Raw genomic sequence first — 24,049 nt, 5'->3', positions numbered from 1 at the left:
ACTTTTGCTTTCGGCCGCGGGTGTGAAGGACGTGTTCGTCATCGCTCTCTGCCCGCTTCATCGTCGTATGCTTTGTTTATATTGTGTTTTCTACTAATGGTTTGTTTGACTTGAAAATGAAACTGTAAGTACACTGTTTTCATTTTCATTACTTAATTATGAACCAACATGGAGCTATCGCCGTAGATGCGGCGATTTCCTCTCTTTTCATGAATTAAACCCTTGAATTATGTCTCGGTGCCGAGGGCGGGCGCGCTCGCGCCGAGTCATGTATTTTGGGCGAAAGTGTGTAATTGAAAAATGTAAGTACTCTTTTCATTATATTTTTGCCCTGTGCGTTCGTTGCCGAGAGCGTGATTGCGCTCGGCACGAGCCTCTTATTTTGTATGATAGAATGCAATGAAAGTGGATTCGCAATTGCAGTATTCTTTTCATTTTCATTTATTAATTGCATCAATTTTAATTTGGATCAATTTTCGCTCTTACCCGGGAATTGATCCTTACGATTATTTTCTGTGAAAGTGAAATCGCAAGTGCAGTATTCTGTTTCATTTTCATATATATTTTATGATAGCATCTTATTATTATGGATCAAGTTTCCGCTCTTACCTGGGAATTGATCTTTTCCCCTTTAAATTCTATGAAGTGAATCGCAAGTGCAGTATTCTGTTTCATTTTCATATTACTTTTCACTGCTGTGCGGGGGTAGGGGAAGCGAAGGTCTGCCAGGAAGTCGTCGGAAAGCTCTCCCGCGACTCCCTTGGTATCCGATTCTTTGTCTTCTTTCCTGCCCCCCGCTCAGCTTCCTCGTTGTATTTTGTATTTGGGGTCTTCCTTGCGTTCGGGGTGGGGCATGTCTTCCCCCCGTGAGTGAGGGAACCCCTCTTACTAATCTGTCTGTGCTACCGCAGGTGCTACATCCGTAGGAGACGACCTTGGACAGGTATGGACCACCGCGGCGGCAGGGCGTGCCTAGCATCCACGGGCTGCTGCAGCGTCTAGCGAGGTCTGGGGCGGTCTCCACTACTACCTCCACGGCCGCTTATGCTGCTCCCCCCCGCCTGGTCTACACTCCCCATGCTGTGTCGGTGACGCCGTCTGCCGCTACTAGGGCCGGTCGCCGCCGTACCAAGGGGGGTTTTGCCGCCGCCGCCTGTGTTCTTCGTGTTGCCTGCCCAGACTTCCGCTGTTCCAGCAGCTCGCCCCCTGGACCGGCCGCCAGTACCCAGGTTCCCGCTGGCTGCCGATGATTCTACGAGGCGATGGCTGGGCCTGCCGTACCTGCCGCTGATGTGGTTCCCGCTGCTGGCTTGGCTGTCCCTTCTGGGTCTACCGCTGCCGCTGTTCCTGCGCTCCTGAGCTGGTTGCTGTACCTGTCGCTCCTCGTTCCTGCGCCTGTCCATGCTGGTCCTGCCCACGGTGTATCTTCCCCAGTCCCAGGTCCTTCCGGACAGGTGCAGTCGGGCCGTATTGCTTCGGCAATAGCCCCGGCTTCGGCCTGGATGGAGGACCTGACGACTGTCCTGCGTGAGCTGACGAGGAAGAGGAAGAAGAAGAGGAAGGTGTCATCTTCATCTTCATCGTCTGCTGCTGCCTCTTCCCCTTCGACTTCTAAGGCCCATAAGCCGAAGAAGAAGAAGGCTGCCTCCCCCCCTAAGAAGTCTCCTTCGGGAACTTCTAAGGGCCCGTCCCACCCCGGTGGGACGGGGGGTCCTTCTGCTGGTCCTCCTGCTCCTTCGGGAGCGGGGCTCGTCTCCCCTTCCGTAAGGAAGAGATAGACGGGGACCAGAGGAGTACCAGTTAGCACTCTCGCAGCGACCAGCTGGTAACCCGGGTTTCCCCCCTAAGAAGGCTCCTTCGGGAACTTCTAAGGGCTCGTTCCACTCCCGTGGGACGGGGGGGTTCTTCTGCCGGTCCTCCTGCTCTTTTGGGAACAGGGCCCGTCTCCCCTTCCGCAAGGAAGAAGAAGACGGGGACCAGAGGCGTACCGACTACCACTGGTATTTCCTCGCCTGGTGTTTGCGGCGCTGCCACTACGCCAGGTTCCGGCTCGGTCTCTCGTTCGCGAGAAGTTCCGAGTATACGATCTCCCACGGGAGAGCATATAGCCAAATTTTGGCGCCAGAGTTCGCTCGGTGCCAGAACCGTGGCACGGAGCAGAAGCTGGTGAGAGCCGCTCAGGTGACTCTCGCCAGGCCAGCGGCCGCTCTCGCAGCAACCAGCTGGTAACCCTGGTAGACGTGACTGTCTCTGACCAGCCACGGGCTGAGGCTGGGAAGAGGTTCCCCCCTGTCGATCGTTGCTGCCAGCCTCGGCTGGTACTAGCGGTATGACGTGCCGCGAGGACACGCACCGGTCTCACCGCGACAGTGGTCTCTGCAGGTCTCCTGACCCGTGCACGGACGGGATGCCGAATGCATTTTTGTTGAAGGACAAGAAGCAGAAGCCAGGAAGCCGAACGGACAGAAAGCCGAACAGACATAATGCCGAACAGACACAATGCCGAACAGACATTAAGTCGAACGGACAAAATGTTTTTCTTCTTTGTTACTGGCAATACAATACACCAATGGCAAGGTTTTACTTTTTAAAACAATGGCATGTATGGTATAAAGCTGTTTGCTTAAAGGAGCGGAGTCAAATGTGCCATCGGCAAACCATGCTTGTTTTTTAGATAATAATTCCAAGTTATTTTCTATCGATAAAATTGTAACAGAGGTGGTTTCATAAAGACGAAAATTCTCGCCACAGGTTGTCATGTCCAAGTCTTCACTTTCTTCATTCTTTCTTGCTCGCCTTCCCATTCTTGCAAGTGTTTCTCTTTTAGGGTATAGAACCAGCAATGCTGAGCGGCAGTTCTTCCAAGACATTATTTATTACACGGCTTGTTACCTCTTCTGTTTGTTCTGCTGCAGTCTTCATTTTATCCAAAGCTTTTAAAATGGTATTATGAGCACCGTCGGGAGGATGTGAATGATCTGAAGCTTGTCCATGTTCGGTATCATTGATCGTTCTAATTCTACCATTGCACTCTTTTCGTCGCTCACATCTCCAGTAAGTAGTTTCTTTAACAGTTTTATCGACAACGTATGAATATTCATTATGAAGCAATTTTCTGCCACCACGTCCTGTCTTATTGAATTCCATGGTTGAACTCACAAAAAATAAATTCCATAGTCAAATTTGAATATAGAAAAAAATATATAACTACAAAGCAGTATTAGTAAACTAGGTAATTGTTAATTAAACAAGCAGTTAAATATTAATTATCGAATTAGTGAACAGTCTAACCTCATTGAAGAAAAAAATCTTAACTATTATTATTTTTGCTTGTATTTATCTTTCGTAATCTTAGCAATATTCTGCATTTTGTCCGTTCGACTTAATGTCTGTTCGGCATTGTGTCTGTTCGTCATTATGTCTGTTCGGCATTCTGTCCGTTCGGCCTCCTGGCTTCTGCTTCTTGTCCTTCGACAAAAATGCATTCGGCATCCCGTCCGTGTACCCTCCTGACCGCCGCTCCCACAGGGACCGGGCGGATAGGGGGACCAGCAGCACTCCTCTGCACACGAGATCGGGGCCGCTGTTCTCGGTCCAGCAGTTTCCCTGGGAAACGGCTTGACTAGGCCTGCAAGTTGGCGATCGCCTGCAGCCCTCCAAGCCCGATGGTTCTGCCAGCGAGCGAAAGAGGAGCGTGTCATGTCTTCCTCTCCCGTGCCTGCAACTTCCTTCGGTTTGCACCAGGAAGAGCGAGGCACAGCGGGGTGATCGTGAGGGGCATGCCCCGCACGATCCCGTCACGACGCCATAAGTACCAGGTACGATCTTCGGACTGACCAGGACGTACGCGCAAGTGGCAGGAGGAATCCGAGAGGTATCTATCGCAGTTCCCCTCCTTAAGGGGGAAGGCGGAATGTCTTGTTCGAGGGGGTCTGACGGTCCTACTTGCAAGATGCTATGACTTCCGAGATCCAGAGGAATTTTGTCGAGGTTATGGCGCTGATTCGTCAGCGCAACGACCTCGGGGAAGGATCGCCGCTCCCACCAGCAGAGCCACGTCTCGGCTCGAGTCGTTTTGGGGCCCGAGAGGGAACCCAAACCGACGGTGGGCCTGCTGCGATCAAAGCTTGCCGATTCTGTCTTGAACCAGAGTCTCTCGTCTCCGGATAAGAAGGCTCTCTCAGATCTGGCTGGTCGAACAAGCTACTTCCACCTCCTCTACTGTGACAGCGGCGTTTCTACGTGTCTTCGGACACCGTATTTAGATACCCCTCCGGTCCTCCTGAGAGGTTTCGACCTCGATGAGGACTGGAATGAGTCGGAGGACGGTATCGGCTCTCTCCTGTCAGGTGTCGATCAGCCCCACCCAGACGACGTTCACAGTGGCGGCAGACCCTTACCTACAGGGCGAGTTCGTAACCCTCCTTGGGAAAATGTTTTCTCCTGACGATACGTTTTCCCAGACTCTGAGAGGCCACTGCTCCTACTCTTCTCCAACTGCTAGTTCCACTGGGAAGGCGAGCGAGTATCCAATTCCTCCCCCATTCCCTCTCTCCTTACGGCTACGAGGGAAAGGGGAGGGATCCTACAGAGAAATGGGGACTGCGCTACCGGGGGGACCTTCGGGTCCTACCTGACGTAAGCCCCGGTCGTTAAGGAGGGATCCTGCCCCATTCTCAATTTCTACGGGAATTGAGAGGACCACCAGCCGATATCGTTTGACGAATTCGGTGGGGGTTTCGCAGACTGCTTAGAATTCTACGGAATTTCTAGCGCATTCAGTGTGTTCGAGTTTTTTACGATCTCCAAACACTTAGACACTTAGGTGAGACCACGGTCCAAAGTGAGCGAGACGAGAATCCCCGATAATTGTTACACAATAATCGGGAACCTCGCCTATGCTCGAATTCCTGGAATTTCTAGCATTGGGAAGAAGACTGCTGCTGAAAGAAGACTATCTCACAGTAGGCGACCAACCTGGAATAGAGAAGAACGGACGGGAACATCCAGTTTGGCTTGAACTATCGTCTTAGTATTCTGTTCACCATTGAAGCTTTCCTTCGAGGAAGACTTCTCCTTCACTCTCTTTGATAGAGATCGAAGGTGGTCGATCTCCAATCCTTATTTTGTTTTCTTGAAGGAAAGAATTTAGGATGGAGATCGTTGTTCAGAATCCTACAAATATACTACGTATATTAACCTCGCGACATGATTCTGCTAAGCAGTTGAATTGTCCGAGGGGTAGGCGCATATCCTAGTTACTCTATGGATTGCTACTTAGACGAGGAGTATTCTAACTGAACTGCAACTCGGGGTTGCCTGCAACCTCCCAGGAGTTTCCAGTTTCAATTTTATATACTTTTGGTTTTGTCACGACAACACCATTTCAGCTTTTGTATTTACCGAAATTCGTTTCGCCTAAATATAATTGCTCAAGCATATCTTTTTTTGCTCGGTGGTTCTAGCCGAACGCATTCCTTCATGGAAAGGATTATTTGGCAACTCAGGATGACGAGTCAGCGACAGCTACTGCGTATTGAATTGCCTGAGGCATTTCAGTACCAGCTGCCGCCTCGAGATTCACGGTTGGCTATGTCTTTCTCCCCTGCTTTGATTGAATACCAACCGTATCTCTGCCCAACAATCACGGACTTAAGTCTCTGATTAACGGGGATTCTCACATACATGAATGACCATCTACTGCTGTGACGCTCGAATTCATCGCCTTCAGTATTGCGAGAATTTACAACAGAGATATCTCTTCGACTTTCATCTTTCTGTTTACCGCACGGTAACAGAATTCTGTAATAGTCTCTTGCTGCATCGCGCTGCGATAATGCGAATGATTTTTGCTGAATCTGAGTTTGTCCTCAAAATATCTCGTATTCATAGGTGTGCAATTATTCATTGTTCACCCCGGATTAGCAGATGTATTGAAAGACATCGCCTACTCCCACACCTGCCAGCTCTACTTCCAAACGTTCAGCCCATGAGAAGCAGTTCTTCAGGCGGCTCTCCCCTGTGTTTCATTACTGAAGAACGCCCCGCTTTCATTGCAACTACGACTTCTCACCAGACAGCAATGAAATAGTGGTTAGCGTTTTCAGTCATTTGTAAGCACAGGTTCTGAATCTTGAGAATCTTTCTCTCGATTCGTCTGTGAAGACGTAGGTTGCATTCAATATCTACCTTCGTCTTCTACGACACATAGTATTGTTTCTCCTTAGCTGAGATTCAACAACTATGAGATGTTTTGCCTTCAGGGACCTCGGTCTCTAGAAGGCAATTGACTTTCGCCTGTTGGGCACATGCCTTAAGAGAATCATCACCTCGCTGTCCGGCATTGGTGACAAACAAATACATTATTTGTTTTGGTCTCTCGCATAACCCTTTAAAGGCGAAGGTCACGTGACTTACTCGGATGCTTGGACAACTTGCCTCACTTCCGATACCGAACCAGTCAGTCGGCAGCTGTCAGAGCGCCCGAGTCAGTTATGAACTACGGTGTGGACTCAGTTCGGTTGTTTCAGAGCAATCATTACTTCGTCTTAACAGCTTGTCACAGTAGCCATACCATCGACACCCACCATGGAGAGTCGGTGTCCTATCCACTACCGAGAACTTCGCTGCATGGGGATAGGAGGATGCGAGACTCTTCGTGGCAAACGGACAGACCAGTATAAGTACTGGACATCACCGAAGTCGAGAAGAGGGATAGGTCATGCGACTATTCCCTTCTTTTCCTCTGAGGAAACTGCATGACTTTTCCTGCGAAGTCAAGCATCCAGGGGATGGGGATCCGTGACGCTCGATTTCGTACCGAACTTTGTAGCGAAGACTCAGAGCCCTTCGGTCCCTGACGATCGGTTCGAGTCATTCACAATCCCCTCCCTAATGGACTTCACCGCCTTCGATGCGAAGGAGATGCTGCTTTGTCCGCAAGAACCTCTCCGTGGCGCATGTACTGAAGGCAGGGGTCTGGTCCAACCAGACCACATGCACCTCCTTCTACCTTCGGGATATTGCCCACAGGTCCTTGGATCTTTTTCCTTGAGACCCGTGGTGGCTGCTCAACACGTTGTGTAGCGAACCCAGACCCTCGCAGGCTGAACAGCATCGAGTCCTGGTGTGACCGTAAGAATGGATGAGTGAATGAGAGTGTGACTGGGTCCTCTTCCCATCTTTTTCTTTCCCTCTACCTGTGGGTAGAGGGACACGGTCGTCACCCTGCTGGATAAGGACGAGATACAGGTGACCTACTCAACAGAGCCCCATCCTATCCCTTTCACTAGGGATAGGAGCGTATATCCACCACTTCCTCCAACAAGGGGGAGGAAGTGGATGCCAGCTTGAGACAAACCCATACTATATGTTGCCTCTTGCAAACAGGAACAAGTTCTTGCTTGCTGGTACGAAGAGATACGCTTGCCTCTCTCTTAGTACTCGGCCCAGAGGTCTGACCATTGATCCTGCGGTGCACACCCCGATCAATCGGACAGAGGCTTGGATCCCTCCCTCGCTCTTACGACCAGGGAGGCATTCCAGGGATGGACGAACACCAGTCTGTTCATCAAAAGACTCAGATTCCTCCCACCAAGAAGTGAGTCTTCCTATTGTTAAAGGACCGATGGTTTGTATTACGTATCGGAACAAATGACAATTTGTCGAAAATTACATTTTTCCTAACTATACAAACCTGAGGTCCTTTACATATAGTCCCTCCTCATGCCACCCCTCACTCTGCGTATTTTGCATGGGCCAAAAGCAAAAGTGATTTGTTTACCTGCCGCGCGACTGTCGGACAAGCAGTTAACTACCGTTCTCCCCTTGTTTGAAGCTTACGACCGTTCCAGCTGCCGCTAGCTACTTCCTCTTGTTAAAGGACCACAGGTTTGTATAGTTAGGAAAAATGCAATTTTCGACAAATTGTCATTTTAACCTTTATTCATTCGTTCTATTTAAGTACCATTGCAATCTCTAAGAGTAAAAACAAAAATATGTCTATACTGTATCTATGCTAGCCTTTCATGCCATATGTCATCAGCAAACAAAGGATAATGGGGAGTAAAGGAGATTTAAAACTTTTGTTCAATAAATTATTTTGCAAAATAATTTGTATACTCAAGAAAAATTATGTAAACAAAAAGTATTCTGGAAAGAAAACTGTAGTACTATTGCCATGCATTAACTGAAATTTCCTGTCTCCTGTTAAATGTTACACTGGCTGTTTCTTTCACCTATTCCCAGACAACCATTGTTCGTTTGTTTGATTTGCGAAGACTATTTGATACAAGCTCTTCTTTTTGTGTGGTTGTATTGTCATATTATTGACATAAACAGGCATGCTTATAATTTTTATAAGGAGTAACTAAGTGTTTTGCTACATCTACCTAAAACCTACACTGTTGAGTGGGCAGATGAAATGTAAAAGACTATTGTCGCTCATTCAGTTGACATAAACTTGGTTTTCTACAGAAAAAATGTAATCAAAGCTCATGAGTTTTGTTTATTATACCTCCAAATAATTTAAATAACTTTCATATTTGACTGTAAGTGTTAGCTACCAAAAGTGGGTACAATCGTGATAAGATTAATTTTCTCCTAATTTTATCTAATTTTTCAAATATTTTCAGTATTTTTTCAAATTTTATAGGATGCCAGGCCTCGGGAATGTGTTCCCAAAATGGAGGATACTGTACCAATAGCCAATGTAATTATGATTCAGAAGAAGAATTAGACAGAGCCTGTAATGGTCGTAACTGTAGATGCTGCGTTCCAAAGAAAGGTTTGTTTATGTGGAAAAATTTTCATTATAGTGGGGAAACTCTCTCTCTCTCTCTCTCTCTCTCTCTCTCTCTCTCTCTCTCTCTCTCTCTCTCTCTCTCTCTCTCTCTCTCTCTCTCTCAAATATGTATATAACTTTCTTTTAACTCTACTGAAAGCAAAAGGAAATAAAATAATCTGGTAATGATTATAACTTATATTCTAAACTTGAAAAGCAGGTATATTCTCTTTGACAGATTACATTGGTGTGCAAATATTTTTATATTTTAGTATATCATGAAATAATTTGAACTTCAGTCATTAAACCACAAGACCATGGGGTGTTTTAATTATATGGTAACATTCCAATAAAAATGCATTTTCCACTTTCAAATTGTACAGAATGCACCACCATGAATATATGCCTCCAGAATGAAGGATATTGCAGTAGGGGTCAATGCAATCCTTCTACAGAAACAGAAATTATTTATGGCTGTGATGGTCTAGGATGTAAATGCTGTGCACCTTTGAAAGGTTTGTTTTAGAGGTCAAAGTTTGAAAACAGAATACAGTAATCTTAGTATATATTCTCACTCAATTTCATAGACATTTGTGTACAATTTCTGTACTATATTAGTAGATTTAAAATTTGTTTTGACCCTTGATATAGTAGTACAGTTTAACAATATTGATGTTCAGTAGTTTCATGTTGTCATCATATAAATACAGTGGTACCTTGAGATACTTGAGGCTCAACTTACGAAAAACTCGAGATACAAAAGCAAATACGAAAAATGTTACGGTTCTACATACGAAAATTGCTCAAGATACGAAAGGTTGTAGCTGTAAAGTCCGAGATTCGCCCGGACCACCGATAACAATTTTGAAATTCGCGCCCCGCCAACTGAGTAGACTCGCCACCATCCTCCCACTCTCCCATTGGTTCCTGATGCTAGTCACCGCCATGAGATCCTTCTCTCCTTTTGGTCAGCATCCCTCCCATCATGCATCTACGTAGCGGCATGGTTCTTCGGCCACTGCAAGGCATCATCTGTATCGTACGCACACGGTATTCATTCGTTCTAACGACTTCGTCTATTAACGTAAATTCGTTAGTGATTTCGTTGTTAGTATACTTTATCGTGTTGTGTGAGAACTTTACTACATACATATACGTACTACATAACATAATTACGTACAGTATATGCGTAGTCATGGGTCCCAAGAAACTTGAAATTCACGGAAGGAAGAGGATGCTCTCTTTGGAGACGAAGATGGAAATTATCAAGAAGTATGAAGCTGGTATGCGATTAAGTTTGATCGCCAAGGAATACGGCTGAAATCCGTCGACAATAGGCACCATCCTTAAGGAGAAGGAAGCCATCAAAGCAGATACACCTTCCAAGGGCGTCACTATTTTGTCCAGCAAGAGGACCCACGTGCACGATGAAATGGAAAGGCTTCTTCTTGTCTGGATAAAAGACAAAGAAATCGCTGCCGATACGATAACAGAGACAGCAATCTGCCACAAGGCCATCGCTATTTTCGGCGATTTGATTGCCCAGGCCAAAGACGATGGAGGAGAAGGGACATCAACGCCAACCCCAGACTTCAAGGCTTCGCATGGGTGGTTCGAGAAACTCCGTAAATGGACTGGCATCCATTCGGTGGTGCGGCATGGGGAGGCGGCCAGCTCGAACACGAAAGCGGCCGATGCCTTTAAAAAGACGTTCAATGAGATGATAATCAAGGAAGGCTACAGTTCTCAGCAAGTCTTCAACTGTGATGAGACTGGCCTTTTTGGGAAAAAATGCCTCGTTGGATGTACATCACGGAGGAAGAGAAGAAGCTCCCCGGGCATAAGCCTATGAAAGACAGGCTTACGTTTGCATTTTGTTCGAACGCCAGTGGGGATTGCAAGGTGAAGCCCCTACTTGTCTATCATTCCGAGACTCCTCGAGCCTTCAAGGCCCACAAAATGCTTAAGGAGAAGCTTCCAGTGATGTGGAAGGCTAATGCGAAAGCCTGGGTAACGAGGCTTTTGTTCACCGAGTGTGTAAATCTGTGTTTCGGCCCGACAGTGAAGAAATTCTTGGAAGAGAAGCGTCTCCCTCTGAAAAGCCTGCTGGTGTTGGACAATGCCCCTGCTTACCCTCCTGGCCTCGAGGAAGATATCCTAGCGGAGTATTCCTTCATCAAGGTTCTTTATCTTTTGCCTAACACCACCCCTCTCCTCCAGCCCATGGACCAGCAAGTGATATCGAAATTCAAGAAGCTGTATACGAAACATCTTTTCAAGAGATGTTTTGACATCACCGATACCACAAACCTCACCTTGCATGAATTTTGGAAGGAGCATTTCGATATCGTAATATGCATCTGACTCATCAACCAAGGTTGGCAAGACGTTTCAAGGCGAACCTTGAATTCCTCGTGGAGGAAACTCTGGCCTGATGCCGTATCTGCCCGAGACTTCGAGGGATTCAACGTGGCTGGTGCTGCAGATTCAGAAACAGTTGACGATCCTGAAACTGTTTCGCAACCAGATCTTGACGAGATCATTGCACTCAGCAAGTCCATGGGGCTGGTCGTCGACGAGGATGACATCAATGACCTTCTCGAGGAGCACCAAGAGGAGCTTATGACGGATGACCTGAAGGAGTTGGAGTTCCGTGCAACATAACGTCGTTCAAGAGGAGTTCTCTAGCAGTGGCGAGGAGGAGGACGACGACCCTATGACAACGGCAGAAATTAAGGATGCTCTAGCTGCTTTTCATAAGGTGCAATCATTTGTAGAAAAGAGGACACCCCGAAAAAGGCTTACACAAAAGGTAGTATGCTTGTCACACGTTTCGATGACGTTTTTGCCTGAGGTCGTTTCAGGAACATTGTCAAAAAGTAGGGCAGAAAGCAAATCCTTCCCTTGGATAGTTTATTTTTTTAAAGAGGCCTTTAGTAGTGGAGTAGTAAGCCAAAAGGAAGAACCAAGTGATACTAAAAAAACAAAAAGTTAAAAGAAAGTGAAGAATTGAAATTTTGTAAAAAAAAAAAAAAAAAAAAAAAAAAAAAAAAAAAAAAGTGATAAAAAATGTAAAAAATAAAAATAAGGCAAAATAAAAAATTTTTAATTTTAGTTTTTTTGTAAAGTTAGTGTTACGGTTTTGTTAATGTGTTTCGTAAAGTTTAGTTTTTGTTTGCTTTCCTTACATTTTTTGTGTTTCGTAAAGTTAAGTGTACGTACGTATCTGCCGTTTGTGCCTCCTCCTCTGTCGCCACTTTCGGAGATAGCCTCACTCGAAAGGTAAGCTTCTCCACATTTTTTACTACATACGTTACGTTTGTAACGTACTGTATTTTTTTGATACCATGTACACTAATAGTACACTTTATTTACAGGTATATTAGCAGTACGTATTAAGTTGGGTATTGAATGGTCCAAATTGTTGTAGTATTTCATTGTTTATAGGTCAATTTAGCTTTATTATGAAATTTACTGGGGTGTTTTTGGAGGGCTTGGAACGGATTAGCCATTTTATATGTAAAATGCGGTCCAAGATACGAAAAGCTCATGATACGAAGGCCGCCGCCTCGGAAGGAATTTTATTAATGTCGTATGGGTCGAGGTACCACTGTACCTAAAATGAAAATAGTGTAATAGCAACATTTTTAATATACGTCTACATAATTTAAATAAATTCTGTATTTGACTGAAAGTGTTAACAAAGTGAAGTGACATACGCATTTAGTGATATGGCAATTTCAGTCTCAATTTTATTTTATTTTTCAATTATTCTTCTCAATTTTTCAGGATGCCAAGACTCGGGAATGTGTTCCCAAAATGGAGGATACTGTACCAAGAGCCAGTGTAATTATGATTCAGAAGAAGAAATTGACGGAGGCTGTAATGGTCGTAACTGTAGATGCTGCGTTCCAAAGAAAGGTTTGTTTATCTGGCAAAATTTTCGTTACAATGGGGAAACCCCCCATCTTCTCTCTCTCTCTCTCTCTCCGAAATATGTATATACCTTTCCTTTAACTCTACTGAAAGTAAAAGAAAATTATCTTTTGGTTATGGTTAAGACATATTCTAAACTTGAAAAGCAGGTATATTATCTTTGGCAGATAACATTGTTGTGTAAATATTTTTATATTTTAGTAAATCATGAAATAATTTGAACTTCAGTTATTAAATCATAAGAACATAGGGTGTTTTAATTATATGGTAACATTCCAATGAAAATGCATTTTTCCACTTTCAAATTGTACAGAATGCACCACCAAGAATATATGCCTCCAGAATGAAGGATATTGCAGCAGGGGTCAGTGCAGTCCTTCTACAGAAATAGAGATTATTAATGGCTGTGGTGGTCTAGGATGTAAATGCTGTGCACCTTTGAAAGGTTTGTTTAACGCTTTTGCGCACAGGCCAAAAATATAAGGGTGTAAATTACAAGTCTTTTCCTCCGGGCTGAAAAGTACACACGCATGGAAAGTTTTTTTGGGTAAAATTCAGTTCTTCCGAACTATAAATGATATACGCAACTGGTTAGTGTTATTATGTCAGCAAATGATTTGAATTATTTTCTAAAGCAATTGGAACATCTTTACGAGGCTTTAAAAAATTAAAAACGATGTGTGAACGTGAGATTTTTAAGAAAAATCGTTGATATATTTTGGGAATAATCATGAAATATATAATCATTAGATTTGGGGAGTTTGTTATATACCTAAATTATGTAAAAATGTTTGATCTTTCACGTGGAAGCAATAATTTATCTATAAATGTGATTGCTAATGAGCTGCCTCTTGGTACAGCATCCTCCATTTTGGGAACACATTTCCAAGTCCTGCTGATTTTTTTAAGGAGTGTAATTTTCAGATTTTCCAACCTACTTTTGTTCACGTTTTGTATCGTAGCTAAGTAAGTTAGCGGTGTCAGGTATGCGTTTTCTTTTAGATTCATCATCATGTCGACCTAATAGCATCAACTATATTTTCTATGATTGGCACGGTTTTTATCGTGAATTTTTCCCAAAAATAACTTTCATATGACACGACCGGCGCGTCATGTGTTTACTTACGGAAACAAAATTTATTGACGCGCCTAAAGCGTTCAATCAGATCACGCAGGAGGGTTAGATGAAGGGTCAAAAGTCTTTGAGAAAACAGAATACAGTAATCATTAGTAAATATATTCTCACTCTATTTTATGTACATTTGTGGACAATTTCTGTAATACTTCAGTAGATTTAAAATTTGTTTTGACCTTTGATATAACGGTACAGTTTAATAATATTATGGTTCAATATTTTTATGTTGTCATGATATAAATATCTAAAATAAAAATGATAGCTTAATACTCACCTTTTTAATAAACCTCTACATAATTTAAATAAATTTTGTATTTGACTGAAAGTGTTAACTATGAGCAAGCTAAATACTTAATTAGTGATATGGGAATTTCAGTCTCAAATTTGTTTTATTTTTCAGTAATAATTCTCAATTTTTCAGGATGCCAAGACTCGGGAATGTGTTCCCAAAATGGAGGATACTGTACCAAGAGCCAGTGTAATTATGATTCAGAAGAAAAAATTGATGGAGGCTGTAATGGTCGTAACTGTAGGTGCTGCATTCCAAAGAAAGGTTTGTTTATCTAGAAAAATTTTCATTATATTGTGGAAATGCCCCTCCCCCCTTCTCTCTCTCTTTTTGTGAAATATGTATATAACCCTTCTTTGAGACTGCTTAAAGAAAAAGGAAATTGCATAATTTCTTGTTAATGGTCATGGCTTATTTTTTATGCACGTAAAGCAGATTTCATAAAATAATTTGAACCACAGTCACTAAATCATAAAACCATTAGGTTTTAATTATACAATAACATTCTAATGAAAATGCATTTTTACACTCAAATTGTACAGAATGCACCAACAAGAATATATGCCTCCAGAATGAAGGATATTGCAACAGGGGTCAGTGCAATCCTTCGACAGAAATAGAGATTATTAATGGCTGTGATGGTCTAGGTTGTAAATGCTGTGCACCTCTGAAAGGTTTGTTTAAGTGGTCAAAGTCTTAGTATATATCCTCACTGTTGTTCAATATTTTTATGCTGTCATCATACAAATATCCAAAGTGAAAATGATAGCTAAATAGTCATATTTATAATAAACCTCTACATAATTTAAATAAATTCTAAATTTGATTGAAACTGTTAACTAACACAAGTGGGATAATTTTTGATATGGCAATTTCAATCTCAATTTTGTTGTATTTTTCAATCATAACTGAATTTTTCAGAATGCAAAGACTCGGGTGTGTGCTCGTATAAAGGAGGATACTGCAGCAAGAGCCACTGTAATTATGATACTGAAGAAGAAATTGAACGAGGTTGTAGTGGTCCTAACTGTAGATGCTGCGTTCCAAAGCCAGGTTTGTTCTCTCTCTCTCTCTCTCTCTCTCTCTCATCAGAAATATATATACCCTCAGTTTATGACTACTGGAAAAGGAAGTGCAATAATCTTTTGGTAACAGTTATGCCTTATTTTCTATGCTGAAAACTTGATGCCTCTGTTAATTGACATTTTATAAAGGCTAATGTTTTTTCATGCCTTATAGAAAGAAACTGATTTTACATTTCCCAAACAGAGTGTGAGAAGTTGCACCCATGTAAAGATGCAGGAGGTAAATGCATCAGTAGCGGTCAATGTGGGGGAAATGAGAGAGTTATTGAACATGGATGTTCTGGGAAAGATTGCGTGTGTTGTGCTCCTGGAGATGGTTAGTATATTGTTTTATTTTTAAATACTATAACTACGTATTATTATTATTATTATTATTATTATTATTATTATTATTATTATTATTATTATTATTATTATTATTATTATTGTTAAGGTGTATTCATTTCATAATCATTTCATAATAGTATTAATAGTTTTGGAATATTACAAAACATTTCACAAGATACAAAATCTCTGAACTAGTCATTTACCTAACTGACAAAAATTGTTTTGCAGAAAAGAACATCCTTAGAGTTTAAGATTACGTTTACATCAAATAAATGTTAAAAAATGAAACTGCCTAGTCAAAATGCATTTTAAAATAAACCTACAACTAATTTCATTCACATTTATATTTGACAGAAAAGTGTTAACTACCACAAGTGAGAACATTAGTGACATACAACTTTTAACCTAATTTTGTTTTTATTTTAATTATCCTGTCTGAAATTTTCAGAATGCCAAGACTCCGGTATCTGTTCCCCTGAAAGGAGATACTGTAGCAAGAGTCAATGTGATCATCATTCAGAAGAAGATAGTGAAGGAGGTGTAACAACGGTCCTACTGTAGATGCTGTACTCCTAAACCAGGTTTGTTTACATGGTCATATTTTAAAAATGAAATTACACACACCACACACAATATTTTCAAAACTCTTGTAAGAGGAATTATACAAAAGGATGTTTAATCTTTCCTTGGTAATGTTTAGCAAATACTTATTTTTTGTACTGAAAATTTTGTACCTTTTTAATTAACATCTTTTGGAGGTTAATGCCTCAGAGTAGAATTATTGCACTAAATAAAATGATACCTTTTGCTGTTAAATATTCTATCTCACAATATTAAAAAAAATTATTTGAATTTTCTTAGTGTGTGTGGAGCTGGACCTGTGCACACAAGCACAAGGTAAATGTAGCAGAAGCCGTCATTGTAGGGGAAATGAGAGAGTTGTTGCAGAGGGGTGCTCTGGTAAACACTGCGTGTGTTGTGCTCCTGATCTTGATGATGGTAAGTTTTGCTTTGTTGTATGTATGATATGTATGTTTATGTAATGACTGATTTCTCTTATGGTACAATTTAATTGGTTATACCTGTTTTTGAAAGAATAAAAAGATGAAGCAGTTGTAATATATACTGTACTGTATTATAAAGTATATAACTGGGTAGAAAAACCTCTGCGTTAGCCATGTAGCTAACTGACAATAATTCTGATTTTTTTACTGTACAGAAATGTTCAAAGTTTATGTTTCAGTTTTCATGCATTAAAATGTCTAAAATAAAGAAAATTGATGGTATAAACGTAATTTTTTTTTGTAGTGAGCCTCTAAATAATTCAAATCACTTCTACATTGGACCTGATAAGGTTTCTCTAATTTTGTTATATTTTTAGAATAAAAATTCTGATTACAGGATGCCATGATTCAGGTATCTGTTCTCAAAAGGGGGATACTGTAAGCAAGACGCAATGTGATTATTATAACAGAAATAACCGATTAACGGGGCATGTGATGGTCCAGATTGCATATGCGTGCTCCTAAGCCAGGTTTGTTTGAACTGGAAGTTTTTAAAAACTGTGAATCCTATACTAGGTAAAACCCTCTCTCTCTCTCTCTCTCTCTCTCTCTCTCTCTCTCTCTCTCTCTCTCTCTCTCTATATCATATATATATATATATATATATATATATATTATAATATATATATATATATATACATATATACATATAATATATACATATACATATATATTAATATATATAATATATATATTATATATATTATATATTATATATATTATATATATAACAAACCCTTCAAGTTACTCAGAGAAACAGGAAATACTTATAAAGATGTTTTACCATTTTTTGGTAATCTTGAGAACTTTTTTTCTAAGCTGAAAATTTCATGCTTGTATTAAAATCTGTTGAAGGCCCATGTTTTAGTTTAGAAAAATACAAAATTATACTTATAAGTAGTACAGTAAACAAGTTTTTACAAAATGGAAATTATTATTATTAAATTAGTTTTACCAGACCACTGAGCTGATTATCAGCTCTCACAGGGCTGGCCCAAAAGGTTGGAATGGAACAGCCAAGGTTATTAAGTGTTTTGATTAATGAAAAGGAAATTTCAAATATACATACACTATAAATAAAGCTTCTACAACACTAAGAAAAATCCAAACAATTATCAAAATGAGGATAAATTTGGTAAATTAATAGAAAAAATTCTCTTAAAGTTCATAAAAATCCCAAGGATTTATATGTCTTTTCATGATTTATTTTTAATCTTTTATATTTAGTTGATTGATTGTAGTTCTTTATAAAAATTTAAAATAATTTAATTGAAAATGTAGAAATTTCGAAAAAATTACTGTGACTGACTTTCTCCAAAACTTGATCATCTTTATTGGTTATATTTTGGGCATTCACACAATATATGTTTGATTGTCACAATGTGGATAATTCATTAGGTTTCCATGTGTCTGATGAGTATGACCATACAAAGGCATGTCAAAATTAATAGTGTATGCATCTCTCTTTGATATGATGAGCTCTATTTCCCAACACTGGGTTTTATGTCATTTAATTGATTATTTTCAGATTCTTCATATGGAAGAAAATTTGTCTGCATTAATGATATGACAGTGTTTGTCATAATTTTGTGTTATTTTTCTAATACATATAATAATTACGAATATTGCAGAATGCCAAGACTCAGGTATGTGTTCCCAAAAAGGAGGATACTGTAGCAAGAGCCAATGTAATTATGATTCAGAGGAAGAGATTGAAGGAGGATGTGGTCCAGATTGTAGATGCTGTGCTCCTAAGCCAGGTTTGTTTAATGGGAAGAGTTTTAAATGCAGAGAATTCAATATAGCAGGGAGAGCTCTCTCTCTCTCTCTCTCTCTCTCTCTCTCTCTCTCTCTCTCTCTCTCTCTCTCTCTCTCTCTCAGTATTAATAGAGATATATGACCTTTTTTGGGGGTATTGCTTAGGACTTATTTTCTGTGCTGATAATTTCATGCATGTATTGATTAATATCTGTTTAAGGCTAATGTTTTAGTGTATACAATTATTCTAACAAAGAATTATACTCATAAGTAGTACAGTATGAAAATATTTTTTCTTACAACATGGAAAAAATAGGTTTGGATTTCCTTTACAGCATGTGAGGAGTTGTACCCATGCACATATGAGGGAGGCAAATGCAGCAGCAGCGGTTATTGTAAAGAAGATGAAAGAGCTATTGAATACGGATGTTCTGGCAAAGGGTGTGTGTGTTGTGCTCCTGCTGATGGTTAGTATCTTGATTTATTTGAGTATAATGATTCTCTAAATACTTTAGTTATAAAAAGAACCCTCACCCCTTCTTATATAAATCACACACATGTTAATGTGTATCAATAACATAGCAACATAAGAATACAAAAGGTGAGCTTGTACCAAACAGTCTGCAAAGGTCAAATGCAAATGAACGATGAGCTTTCAATATTTATGATTTATCTCACTGGTTTAGTTAGCTCAGGTTACACTTACACCTATGTGCACAAATATTCAAGTCAAAATATTTTCTTATTTGAACTTTATTTTATATATGGTTTCAGTGCATGAATATAAAAATTTCTTTATTATGATACCTATATCTATGTCCTTAAACTGAACAATATCATTTAATATTGTTTATTGCTCGATCATAAAGTATGGACCAATGAAGCTATGCCTGTGCTTTTGATATGCCAAGTATTTTATTTTAATGGCCTTCTTTTAAACACTCAATCATTCCATTTTAGTATAAATTACTATACTATTTTAACCTTTATTCATTCGTTCTATTTAAGTAACATTGCAAGCTCTAACAGTAAAAACAAAAATGTCTCTATACTGTGTCTAGGCTAGCCTTTCATGCCATATGTCATCAGCAGACAAAGGATAATGGGGAGTAAAGGAGATTTCAAACTTTTTTTTCAATAAATTATTTTGCAAAATACTCCTGAATCTGCAAAATCGCTCTGAGTTATTATGAAGATTTGCATACTCAAGAAAAATTATGTAAAGAAAAAGTATTCTGAAAAGAAAACTGCAGTACTATTGCCATGCATTAACTGAAATTTCCTGTCTTCTGTTAAATGTTACACTTGCTGCTCCTTTCACCTACTACCAGATAGCCATTGTTCGTTTGTTTGATCTGCGAAGACTATTTGATATAAGCTCTTCTTTTGTGTGGTTGTATTGTCATATTATGAACATAAACAGGAATGCTTATATTTTTTATAAGATTTAACTAAGTTCTTTGCCACATCTACCTAAAACCTACATTGTTGAGTGGGCAGATAAAATGTAAAAGACTGTTGTCGCTTATTCAGTTGACATAAACTCGGTTTCCTACACAAATAATGTATTCAAAGTTTAAGATTATTATGTCGGACAGATAAATTTCAAAATTAAAATGACAGTTTAAAATTTCCTTTTTTTTTTATTATACCTCCAAATAATTTAAATCATTTCCATATTTGACTGTGAGTGTTAGCTACCAAAAGTGGGTAAAATCATGATATGATGAATTTTCTTCTAATTTAAGTTAATTTTTCAAATATTTTCGAAAAATTTTTAAATTTTACAGGATGTTATGACTCGGGTATCTGTTCCCAAAAAGGAGGGTACTGTAGCAAGAGCCGGTGCAAATATGATTCAGAAGAAGAAATTGACGGAGGCTGTAATGGTCGTAACTGTAGATGCTGCGTTCCAAAGCAAGGTTTGTTTATCTGGACAAATTTTCATTATATAGTAGGGAAACCCCCTCCTCCTCTCTCTCTCTGAAATATCTATATATCTTTCCTTTAACTCTACCGAAAGAAAAAGGAAATAAAATAATCTTCTGGTAACGGTTATGATTTATATTCTAAACTTGAAAAGCAGGTATATTCTCTTTGATAATTACATTGGTGTGCAAATATTTTTATATTTTAGCTGACCATGAAATAATTTGAACCTCAGTTATTAAATCATAAGGCCATAGGGGTGTTTTAATTATATACTAGCAACATTCAAATGAAAATGCATTTTTCTATTTTCAAATACCTTTTTAAATTGTACAGAATGCACCACCAAGAACATATGCCTCCAGAATGAAGGATATTGCAGTGGGGGTCAGTGCAATCCTTCTACAGAAATAGAGATTATTAATGGCTGTGATGGTCTAGGATGCAAATGCTGTGCACCTTTGAAAGGTTCGTTTAAATGGTCAAAGTTTGAAAACATAATTCAGTAATCTCAGTATATGTGCTCACTCTATTTTATGGACATTTGTGTACAATTTCTATAATACATCAGATTATAATTTGTTTTGAGCATTGATATAATAGTAAAGTTAATAATATAATGTTGTTCAATATTTTTATATTGTCATCACATGAATATCTAAAATAAAAATTATAGCTTACTAGTTATGTCTTAATAAAACACTACCTTATTTAAATCACTTATGCATTTGACTGAAAGTGTTAATTAGCACAAGTGGAATTATTTCTGATATGGCAATTTTAATCCCAAATGTTTTTTATTTTCCAATTATAATTATTTTTCAGAATGTAAAGACTCAGGTGTGTGCTTGCAAAATGGAGGATACTGTAGCAAGAGCCAGTGCAATTATGATTCAGAAGAAGAAATTGATGGAGGCTGTAATGGTCCTAACTGTAGATGCTGTGTTCCAATGCAAGGTTTGTTTATCTGGAAAAAATTTCTTTATAATGGGAAAAAACTCACTCTCTCTCTCTCTCTCTCTCTGTTTCAGAAATATATATATATATATATATATATATATATATATATATATAGATATATATATATATATATATAGATATAGATATAGATATAGATATAGATATAGATATATATAGATATATATAGATATATATAGATATATATATAGATATATATAGATATATATATATTATATATATATATATAGATATATATATATATATATATATATATATATATATATATATAGATATATATATATATATATATATATATATATATATATATATATAGATATATATCTATATATATATATATATATATATATAGATATATATATATATATATATATAGATATATATCTATATATATATATATATATATATATATATAGATATATATATATATATATATATTTATATATATATATATATATATATATATATATAGATATAGATATATATAATATAGATATATATATATATATATATATATATATATATATATATATATATATATAGATATATATATATATATATATATGTATATACAAATTATTGGCACATATATATATAGATATATATCTATATATATATATATATATATATAGTATATATCTTATATAATAGATATATATATATATATATATATATATATATATATATATACTATATATATCTATATACTATATATCTATATATATAATATATAATACTATATATATAATAATAAAAATATATATATAGATATAGAATAGATATAGATATAGATATTAATATAGATATAGATTATGATATAGATAAATATAGATAATAATATATTTATTTATAAATATATATATAATATATATAAATATACCTATATATATATATATAATATATATATTATATATATAGATATATATAATAATATATTATATATATTATATATATATATTATACTATATTATTATAATATATACCACCCTCACTTTATGACTACTGAAACAAAAAGGAAATACGATAATCTTTTGGTAATAGTTATGGCTTATTTTCTATGCTGAAAATTTCATGCATGTCTTAATTGACATTTGTTAAAGGGTAATTTCTTTCATGCAATATAGATAGAAATTTATTTTACATTTCCCAGAGTGTGAGAAGTTGCACCCATGCAAAGATGCAGGAGGTAAATGCATCAGTAATGGTCAATGTGGGGGAAATGAGAGAGTTATTGAATATGGATGTTCTGGAAAAGATTGCATGTGTTGTGCTCCTGGAGATGGTTAGTATATTGTTTTATTTATAAATACTATAACCACGTACTTATTATTATTATTATTATTATTATTATTATTATTATTATTATTATTATTATTATTATTATTATTATTATTATTATTTAAGGTGTACTCATTTGAGAATAGTATAAATGGTTTTGGAATATCACAAAACATTTCACAAGATACAAAATCTCTGAACTAGTCATTTACCTAACTGACAAAAATTCCGTTTTGCAGTAAAGAATATGCTTAGAGTTTAAGATGTTTACGTTTTCATCAAATGTTAAAAAATGAAACTGCTTAGTCAAAATGGAATTTTTATGATAAAATTAATATCAATAATACTTACCTGTATAATTTATCTAGCCCTAAATCCCGAAAAAAAACGCACCAAAATTTACCACACTAGCAACACTGCCGTTGACAGCTACAAAACCTTCCCTTGAGAAAACCAGTTGTGATAGGCAGATCGCGGGGTAGGATGGGTAGGACTAGATAAATTATACAGGTAAGTATTATTAATATTAATTTTATAATAAAAATCCATATTAATAAACATTACCTTAATATAATTTATCTAGCCCGATTAACCATTTTGAAAAAAAAGAGGGAATCTGAGTAAAGTTTCCCTTTTGGGCAGAATAGGAGGAACCAACCTAATCCAATTAATGAAAAAGGAATAAGAAAAAATTAATAACAGGACATAAAACAACAAAGAAATACATATCATATGCAGTTAAAAACTCAACCCAAAGTCTAAGATACTAAGAACTCAAAGTTTCCTACCATAATGCCGCCGAACTGTGGTAGTAAAGGACAAGGAATAAGTGCATAGTCAGTCCATCTGTACAAAAGTTAGGTGACCGACCAGGTGACAAGTCAGACGACATCGAGGACAGCAAGGCTGCACCCTGATGACTTCATCATGCACCACAACCACCAATGACACCTGCTCTCTCAAGAATGTCTGGCACCAAGAGAGAGGAGCGGTATTGGCAACTCTTTCCCTGAAGGATGAGTGCCTGGACTGCCTGGGCGATTCAAAGCTAAGGAAACATTGGGGTTGTATCAATGCAACCCAACGTTGCCAGCAGTGATATCGCCTCATGAGCAACTCCTGAATCGAGCTTTCTGGTGCCAAGAGAAGGAGCGCAGAGCAAAAAGGCGACTCAGTCCCGAAGGATGAGTGCCTGACAGTCCAAACTGGTCTCATGTTAAACGATCATTGGGGGGTGTATCAGTGCAACCGACTTTGTCAACAAGAAACTCAGAGCTACTAAATGTCGCCTGATCTCGCACGAGTGTCTGACTCTGAAAAAAGAGGCGAGACAAAAAGTAGATGGTGAACGAGTCACCAGATGATCCATCGACTAATTCCCTGTCCAGAAAGACAATGGAAGAAGCGTGAGTCGTCAGGACAAGCGAACAAGTGGCTAGTCCTAGGTCAGCATCGACTTTGGGAGAAGCGTAATCGCCAGTGCTGACA

At 38.4% G+C, this 24,049-nt stretch overlaps 1 protein-coding gene and 1 long non-coding RNA gene across 3 annotated transcripts in view; one reads left to right on the top strand and one right to left on the bottom strand.

The window, feature by feature from the left end:
• The window catches only part of LOC135199550 (uncharacterized), a 355,175-nt gene that overhangs the window by 218,902 nt on the left and 112,224 nt on the right, over positions 1-24,049 (bottom strand). The gene's annotated exons all lie outside the window — the stretch shown is intronic.
• The window catches only part of LOC135195718 (extracellular matrix protein A-like), a 99,797-nt gene that overhangs the window by 25,438 nt on the left and 50,310 nt on the right, over positions 1-24,049 (top strand). Inside the window, exons 14-29 of the mRNA XM_064222139.1 lie at positions 8,654-8,785; positions 9,166-9,297; positions 12,572-12,703; positions 13,032-13,163; positions 14,275-14,406; positions 14,685-14,816; positions 15,064-15,195; positions 15,412-15,543; positions 16,003-16,094; positions 16,956-16,970; positions 18,250-18,378; positions 18,693-18,843; positions 20,167-20,298; positions 20,642-20,773; positions 21,131-21,262; positions 22,434-22,565. Coding sequence (XP_064078209.1) covers positions 8,654-8,785; positions 9,166-9,297; positions 12,572-12,703; positions 13,032-13,163; positions 14,275-14,406; positions 14,685-14,816; positions 15,064-15,195; positions 15,412-15,543; positions 16,003-16,094; positions 16,956-16,970; positions 18,250-18,378; positions 18,693-18,843; positions 20,167-20,298; positions 20,642-20,773; positions 21,131-21,262; positions 22,434-22,565 — 1,971 coding nt within the window. The remainder of the gene's footprint in view (positions 1-8,653; positions 8,786-9,165; positions 9,298-12,571; positions 12,704-13,031; positions 13,164-14,274; positions 14,407-14,684; positions 14,817-15,063; positions 15,196-15,411; positions 15,544-16,002; positions 16,095-16,955; positions 16,971-18,249; positions 18,379-18,692; positions 18,844-20,166; positions 20,299-20,641; positions 20,774-21,130; positions 21,263-22,433; positions 22,566-24,049) is intronic.

Source organism: Macrobrachium nipponense, chromosome 23 (genome assembly GCF_015104395.2).
Source record: "Macrobrachium nipponense isolate FS-2020 chromosome 23, ASM1510439v2, whole genome shotgun sequence".
NCBI classification, from domain to species: Eukaryota; Metazoa; Arthropoda; class Malacostraca; order Decapoda; family Palaemonidae; genus Macrobrachium; species Macrobrachium nipponense.
Note: the sequence above shows the minus strand (reverse complement) of the source record. Positions and strands in the feature narration are given on the sequence as shown.